This window comes from Mustela lutreola, chromosome 15 (assembly GCF_030435805.1).
Source record: "Mustela lutreola isolate mMusLut2 chromosome 15, mMusLut2.pri, whole genome shotgun sequence".
NCBI classification, from domain to species: Eukaryota; Metazoa; Chordata; class Mammalia; order Carnivora; family Mustelidae; genus Mustela; species Mustela lutreola.
This window is the reverse complement of record NC_081304.1, coordinates 36,899,623-36,908,191: the sequence shown is the minus strand read 5'-3', so window position 1 is coordinate 36,908,191 and position 8,569 is coordinate 36,899,623. Positions and strand designations below refer to the sequence as shown.

The window sequence follows — 8,569 nt, the reverse complement described above, 5'->3', positions numbered from 1 at the left end:
TTTTCATGTGTGAGATTGGGAGTAATAACAACCAACTATGTCCCAGTATCAGAAGTGCCTAGCTCTGTGCCTGCCATGTTATAAATTAATGCCAAATATTCCTTAAACAAACACGATGTATTTGGTTAGGAATACAAGGCTTAATAACATAGTCTGTGCCCTTAGAGCGTAGTGGTGGGTATAGAGTAAAGGAACAAATAGTGTGGCAGGCAAATGCCGTGTTAGACATAATGCCAAGATGCTGAAGCATCAGAGGATGGCGCCTGACACCATGGAAGGCTGACCTGTGCTGAGTCTAGCAGATGTAGGAATCCACAGGCAAAGGAAAACAAAGTATCATGGCAGAAACAAGATCACATCTTCTGTGATCCTGAAAAAACACTCCCTTCATTTGACTTTATTTCTTTTTAGTATTTTCTCCTGTGTAACTACCCATCCTTAAATAACAGTGGCTATATACACCAGTATTAACTTGCCTTGTCAATGGATTAATACTGAATTTAGCACTTTTATGTCAGTTGGGACTATATACTACAGAAATTTCAGTTTCACCTAAAGAAGAGAAATGAAATTAGTAGACCGTTGTGAGAAGAGAATACATGATAATTGAATTATTCACTAGCAGCTGCGCTAATGAAATGAGTAAGGATTTTTATGTGAAACACTGGGTTTGAATCCTGATGCTGCTGCTTTGCAACCCTATGAGCGGGGCAAATTACAACATCTTTTAACCTTGGTTTTCTCATCCGCAAAATGCCAATACTCACTCTTAGGGACACTGAAGATTTGAAAAAAATCGGTATGGTTCCTGACTAGTGATTTGTGCCCAATAAAAGATAACTATTATTACAAATGGTTTCCATGTAAAAGCCTTGGGGCTAGAGTGAAAGATAAAACTAATTATAATTAATCCACTACTCGCTAATAAGCAAACTGCTTGAAGGCTTGAGAAGGTTAACCTTGGACTTTTGTATTTTACTTACAGTAGTTCGAGTAAAGGAAAAAAGTAAAAATGTGCCCAGATTTTATATATATGTGACATTATATATCGGGATAAGTTCAGAGTAATGAACTGTTTTCCAAACACCATTTTGCCCCTGCTTGTAAATATAGGAAAAGCAGGGATTATTGGGTAGCGTGATGGCAGAACCAAACACATGAATGGTGCACGTTGAAAGTTTTGTATACGGGTTATAGGTTTACTTGAGCTAGGCTGCTTTACCGAATTGTAAACACCTTCATCTTCTGGGGTGGGTGCCGAGAGGAAGCTGCCGAGTTCTCGGGAAAAAAGTGATCACGGATCAGCTCTGTGAAGCTATCAAAGGAGGGTCCAGGATTCACCTATTCTTTACGTGTAAAAAGAATAAAATACCCGTACACCATCACTGCAGTTTTAAAAAGCAGGATTCGCTCTCCTCTTTCCACCAGCCAACATGAGGGTTTTTCAAACCGAAGGACATCGCTTTGCCGCTCGGCCCCCAGCCGGTCCCTCCGAGACCCTCGTCAGAGAATGAATCAGCTCTCCTGGGCCGCCCGGGCAACCCCAGAACTAGAATCGCTCTCGCAGTACCCTCGGCTGCGGTCGGGCCACGTGACGAGGGTGCGCCACTTTACCCCTCCCCGGGGCGCGGGGGGTCACGTGGGCGCACGGCTCCGCCCCGTCGCCCAGTCCGCGGCGTGGAGGGGCTGGCGTTCGCCCCGGAAGTGGCTGTCTTCAGCTGACAGCTGCTTGTAAGGTGGCGGCGGCCGGCTCGGAGCAAGATGGCGCTGCGGCCGGGAGCGGGAGCTGGCGGCGGTGGGGCCGCGGGAGCCGGGGCTGGGGCCGCCGGGGGAGGCAGGTGAGTGTCAAGAGCCGGGCCACGGCCCCAGGGCAGGCCCCGCGGGGCCGAGGGTTGTGTGGCGGTTATGGCGGTTTTCGCCCGCTTCGACCCCTTTTCGTTTGGTACTGGGTTACAGGAGAAGGGGGTCCTCCGGGGACCTAGGCCGAGGGGTGGGGGAAACCCGGCGCCCGACTCCTGTCTCCCAGGCTCAGAGGCACTGGTACGGGGGCCGAGCAGCAAGCGAGAGCGTCTCAGTGCGGGGAGGAGAGGGTCCGCTTGGCTGGGCTGGCACCTGGCCGGGGCTGGGGAAAGCGACCTCTCGCTTCTAAGAGCCCGAGCGACCAGACTTCTCTTTCCCAGGGCTTTCCGGGCTTGACCAGGGTTAGGGTAGTGAAGGCTCTGAAAAATCTGGCCACAAAACTGAACAGCCGTTTGCAAGGTGTGTGTGTTTGTTGTGTGTGCACTATTTGTCTTCCCCCGTTTAGAATGTCCTGTCCTTTTTATCACCTCAGCAACACAAAAGAAACAGCAGGAAAAGCTAGAGACCTTTGAATTAATAAAGTTCTTGTAGACGTAACTCTTAAGACTTGTCACCTTATTAAAATCAAATCACTGTTAAACAATTACGCAGTTATTAGAACAAAGCTTCCAGACTTTTACTTAGTCCTTAAATGATTCTGTCCTCTGTCATATAAAAATTGCCGTTGTTCTCATATCCAGAATGATAAAGAAGAACGTCTGCAACTTGGCAAGTTCATCATTTAAGGAAATCCTTTAGTCGGGGAAGTTTTCACCCCACTCCTGTAATGACCTAGTCTGAGTTTGTTTTGTTAACCAACACATAGTACATACACATTTGAAGATAAAATTAGCTTTTCATCTTAAGCATCCTAAATTATTTTTGGAAAGCAAAGTGATGGTGTTTCCATAGGCAGTGTTTTAATTTTGGAATCAGGAACACTAAGAAGTGTAAAGTCTTTAAAGTTACCACCTCCTGCAAGTGCTTATATATATGCCAGGGGAAAAGGGCTATGGCTGTTGAATGAACCACCTGTGTGCAGCCCCATTTCCTATTTCCTTGATACATCTTTTACTTTAGATTTAAAACTTGTGTTTTCTAATCTACACTGTCTCATTAGAGTCTTTCATGAATACTTGATATCTCAATTTCTGGCTGCAGAAGACAAATATATAATCCCTTTTCTCTATGTGATGACAGTTTCTAAAATGTTCTTGAGTGGCATTAATTTGATCAAGTATATGATTAATTATGGCACTAAGTTCTGAAAAAATATAAATTTGGTATTATAGGCCTGTGGATTTTCTTTCAGTGGTTTGGCTTGGTTTCTGTTTTTTGTGCGTGGGGAGGACCTCATCTGCAGAAAGTTGAGTGGATCATTCCCCTTAGTCTACAGTGTTTTAATGTCACCAGTCCATGAACATTCATTTTTTTTTTTTAAATAAAAGTTGGTTGGAGTAACATCGAATTCTCAAACCCTACCAACCGGTTCAGTAGGTTGGTAGCTGTCTTGGGCTTTAGTCATGATCCTGGGGTCCTGGGATCCAGTCCTGCATTGGGCTACCCTCTCTGCAGGAGCCTGCTTCTCTCTCTGCCTGCCGCTCCCCCTGCTTGTGTGCTCACTTGCTTGTGCTTTGACAAATAAATAAGTAAAATCTTTTAAAAATAAATAAATAAAACTCTAGAGGATATATGGGAGAGAAAAGTGCTTTAAATGTTCCTTACCTTGTAAAATGTATGGTAAATGTTACATATATTGGAAACTTTCTGAGGCTGAAAAGCTGTATACTCGATACAGAAAAAATATTACAGTTTTTAGAGAGCAGTGGTGAGGGCCAAGGTTATTTTATAAGGAAGTTATTTTATAATTTTATAACCTTTATTTTATAAAGGTTATTATAAAATAACCTTTATTTTACAAGGTTATTTTATTTTAACATTATGATAGCCTGGGTATGTTTTAAGGGAAGGAAGAGAAAGGCAGGCAACCTTTCTCAGTGTTTAATGGAGAAAATCCAGGAACTATAAGGTACCATATTTCTTAGATACTGTTCCTGTTCTAAGAGACTAAACAAAAAGCAATGGCTTTTTCCAGCTTCATTAACATTAGCCTACTTTTGATGGATATCCTGGTTAGGCTACTTTCAAATAAATGATAGAGTTATATAAAGAACAAAATTTACCCAAGAGATAAGTATATATATATATATATATATATATATATATATATATTTTTTTTTTTTTTTTTTGAGACAAGTACTGCAGAGAAGAAAGAATTGGAAGATCTTGATTAGTCTCTGTCCTTCTGGGATATTCTCATTTGTGAGCTTGTCTATGTTTTTCCTTCTCTTTTCTAAGCTCCTGAAGGACTTCCTCATCTTTGCCTCTCCCACTGCTTCTAGTACATTGTAACATAGAAAACATTCTATAAATATTTGTGGCTTTAAGCTACATTGAAAGCAAAGGAGGTATTTCAGCTGGGTCTCATTTGGAGGAAGAGGAAGGGGTCAAGGGACTGTCATAAGAAATGTGAAGGCCTACTGAACATTAAGGGAACAGTAGGTAAGGCCAGATGGATCGTGGCCCTAAGTGGGAGATGAGTTTTGTGAGCCTAAACTGAGAAAGTTGTGCTCAAACTGGAGGGGGCCTTGAATATAAAGTAAGGCAATTCAACTTAAGGGGAAATCACTAAATAGTTTTAATGCCAGGAGTGCCTTATCAAATGGTCCTTTAGGGGCGCCTGGGTGGCTCAGTGGGTTAAGCCTCTGCCTTTGGCTCAAGTCATGGTCTCAGGGTCCTGGGATTGAGCCCCTCATCAGGCTCTCTGCTCAGCAGGGAGTCTGATTCCCCCCACACCGACCCGCTGCGCCTACTTGTGATCTCTGTCTGTCAAATTAATAAATAAATAAATACATCTTGGGGCACCTGGGTGGCTCAGTGGGTTAAGGCCTCTGCCTTCGGCTCAGGTCATGATCGCAGGGTCCTGGGATCAGGCCCCGCGTCGGGCTTTCTGCTCAGCAGGGAGCCTGCTTCCTCCTCCCTCTCTCTCTGCCTGCCTCTCTGCCTACTTGTGATCTCTGTCAAGTAAAATAAATAAAATCTTTAAAAAATAAATAAATAAATAAATAAATACATCTTTAAAAAAAAAAAAAAAGACAAATGGTCTTTTAGGAAGACACACCTCACCTGTGCTCTATAAGCTGTATTAGAAGTTTGAGAGTCTGGAGGAGGGAGATGCTTGAGGAGATTTTGTTGGAGTCCATCCCTGTGAAGCGAAGTGTTAGCAAAGGTAACTGAAAGGGAAGGATGAACCAGATAGACATGTGACAAGTAGACCTCCCGGTTCTGCTTTCGTGTTCACATATTGGTAATAAATAGTGGTTTTACCTTTGAAATTAAAGCATTGGTCATCTTGCTGTCCAATGTTTGGGTTTGGGGTTTTTTTTTTGTTTTGTTTTTTGCCAAACTTTTGCTGTCTTATCAGTGTCTTAGCTGATTGTTGATGTTAGTTGTCTAAATATTCCGGAGAATCATATGAAAGGTGCATCGGTCACTAGTTTGGGTTGCTTACTGGAATAAATCATGTTTGTCAGTAATATTCTTAATATAGTTTTTATTGGCTTTCAAGGTAGCCTTTATACATCCTTTGTCTATTTGGTTATGTTAGTTGGGACCTTGGCAAACTTGCAGTTCTGTGTCGTTTGACAGAGGGGGAAATAGGACAGGGTAGTGAAGGGGTTTGCATAGAACTTTACACTTAACTTATGGCTGAATTGGAAAAAAAGAAAATATAACTTGAGTTTCTAGTTTTTATTTAGCCACTAAGCCATATTGGTAATTGTGATCTCTAAGACTATTTGGAGAAGTCTTGACAAGTTGATACATTGTGTGTGACTGGCTTTTTAAAAAATTGATACTACTAAATTTCAACTTGCAGTTTAAACATCTTATCTAGGTAACACAGCTTAGCTAATACATCTTGTGTGCAGTTCAGAAAAGCTGTTCGTTACTGAAGCCTCTCTTTGGGCATGGGCCTCCTTGTCAGCAGTAGAATTGCTAATAGTTCAAATCCTCTACAGAGCTAGAAATCACATATAACTAGATAGATATCCAACTAGAACTTTGTAAACCACCTTACACAGTTTGTTTGTTTTTAATTTAAAATATTTCAGAGCTAGAAGACCCTAAAGGTTGGTTTTTAGCCTTTTTCCTGAGAAGAGGATATTAGGCAATAGAAAAATGCAAGAGCACATAAGTTTGGCATATAATTCCTGGATTTCACTAGATTCTTTAAAGATTATCCGAAACCTCCTTCAGATAGATACTTAACTCCTAAATTGAGTCTTTCCCACTCAGTCTTTTTCTTCCTTGAATTGTCCCATTTTCTTTCCCTCTAGGCTCATAGAAAGAAGTCCCTCTTCCTTTTCAACGCAGATCCTTTTTGCTTCCTTCCTTTGTTAATCTCATTCCCTCAAAAACTTTATTTTATCAATTACTAAGTATATCTTCTTTTTTTTTTTTAAGATTTTATTTGTTTATTTGACAGACAGAGATCACAAGTAGGCAGAGAGAGGAGGAAGCAGGCTCCCTACTGAGCAGAGAGCCCAATGTGGGACTCCATCCCAGAACTCCGGGATCATGACCTGAGCCGAAGGCAGAGGCTTCAGCCCACTGAGCCACCGGGGCGCCCCTAAGTATATCTTTTTTATCCTAAACCTTTCTCCCTGCAGAGTCCTCTTGACATTGTTTACTCAAAGATCAGAATTTCCAGGAAACAGCTTTTTTGTTAATCCTCATTCTGATCACCTTTTCTAAAGCATTAGATACTGGTAACTACTTCTTCCTGAAATGTGGTCCTTTCTTAGTTATCACTCTAAGTTATTACTAACTCTCTTGGTTTTCAGCGGCCATTCCTTACTCAGTTTGCATCCTAAGAATTCTCCAAGTTGCCTTTTGGTGTCTTCTCCCTAAATATGCAAATTCCCTTAGCTATTTCATCCACAACCAGGGCATAATTTTATTATTTTTTCTTACCTTTGTTTAGAAGAACCTAGCTAGGGGCATCTGGGTGGCTCAGTTAAGTGTCTGCCTTTGACTTCGGTCATCATCACAGGGTTCCTGGGTTGAGCACCACATCGGGCTCCCTGCTCAACGGGGAGCCTGCTTCTGTCTCTTCTTCTGCCTGCCGTTCCTCCTGCTTGTGCTCTCTCTTACAATAAATAAAATCTTTAAAAAATAAAATCTTGGCTGGATTGATCTAAACCCTTCTCCTGAGCTTGAGTTACTTTTTTGATCCTGCTGGATTGCTCCTCAAAGAGGCACTCACTCCTGCCTCCTTTCTTGCCAAACCTACTCAACAGTTCCTTCTTTTAGGAAACAATATCACCATCCTTGCCATTGCTCAGGCTCCAAATTCTCAGCATCATCTTTAGCTCTGTCTGCTTCTTCTCTGCTTTTCTCCATCCTGGCAACTGCCAAGTGCTCTTGTTGCTTCCTTTCGAATAGCTTTCATTCGCCACTTCTTTTCTAATCCCACCACTCTGGTTATGGCTGTTTTCCTCTTACTAAGTTTATTGTGGTAGTTTCTTGACTGATTCTTTTTGCTTCAAATCTTCTCTGCTTTACCCTGGTTCCTTGAAAAACCTAAACCACATTTCTGATGATTTCACTTAGAAATAATCCCTACTTGTAAGTTCTGACATCAGGGAAATGCAGATCAAATGATGGTGAGCTAATACTTCATACTCCTTAGCATAACTATCGTTTAAAAAAAAAACAAAACACAAAATAACAAGTATTGGAGAATATGTGGAGAAATTGGAGCCCATGCATTGCCAGTGAGAATGTAAAATGGTGCCAAAGGTGTGGAAAACAGTTTGGCAGTTTCTCAGAAAATAAACACACGGGGCGCCTGGGTGGCTCAGTGGATTAAGCCGCTGCCTTCGGCTCAGGTCATGATCTCAGTGTCCTGGGATCAAGCCCCGCATCGGGCTCTTTGCTCAGCGGGAGCCTGCTTCTCTCTCTCTCTCTGCCTGACTCTCCACCTACTTGTGATTTCTCTCTCTGTCAAATAAATAAATAAAATCTTTAAAAAAAAAAAAAAAAAAAAAAAAAAAAGAAAATAAACACACAATTACTGTATGACCCAGCAATTCCACCCCTGGGGATGGGGTGTTGTGTGTGTATGTGTGTATGGATGTATGTGTGTATCCCCAAAGGAATTGACAGGGGGGCTCAAACAGATAGTTGTAAATCAATGTTCATAGCAGCATTATTCACAATAGCCAAAAGGTAGAAACAATCCAAGTGTCCATCAACAGATGAGTGGATAAACAAAATGTGGTATGTGCATACAATGGAGTATTTATTATTCAGCCATAAAAAGGAAAGAAATGCTGACACCTGCTACAACTTGGATGAACATGGAAAACATGTTAAGTGAAATAAGCCATATACAGGAAGGACAGGTATGGGACACCTGGGTGGCTCAGTTGGTTGGGCATTTGCCTTCAGCTCGGGTCATGATCCCGGGGTCCTGGGGTCAAGTCCTACATCGGGCTCCTTGCTCAGCCGGAAGCCTGCTTCTCCCTCTACCTGCTCTGCCTGCAGCTCTCTGTGCTTCTGCTCTCTCTCTGACAAATAAATAAATCTTAAAAAAAAAAAAAAGGACAGACATATTGGGGCACCTGGGTGGCTCAGTCATTAAGCATCTGCCTTTGGCTCAGGTCAT

The 8,569-nt window shown here is 42.1% G+C and overlaps 1 protein-coding gene across 14 annotated transcripts in view; it reads left to right on the top strand.

Moving 5' to 3' along the window:
- Positions 1–1,655: 1,655 nt before the first annotated feature.
- SYNRG (synergin gamma) overlaps positions 1,656–8,569 on the top strand; it is an 85,793-nt gene continuing 78,879 nt past the window's right edge. For 9 of the 14 annotated variants that reach the window (XM_059149727.1, XM_059149721.1, XM_059149730.1 and 6 more), the window contains exon 1: positions 1,657–1,838. In XM_059149727.1, coding sequence (XP_059005710.1) covers positions 1,762–1,838 — 77 coding nt within the window. In that variant the 5' untranslated portion in view covers positions 1,657–1,761. Of the gene's footprint in view, positions 1,839–8,569 lie in introns of all 14 variants that reach the window. The other 5 variants (XM_059149718.1, XM_059149723.1, XM_059149722.1 and 2 more) reach the window with 2 other exon arrangements.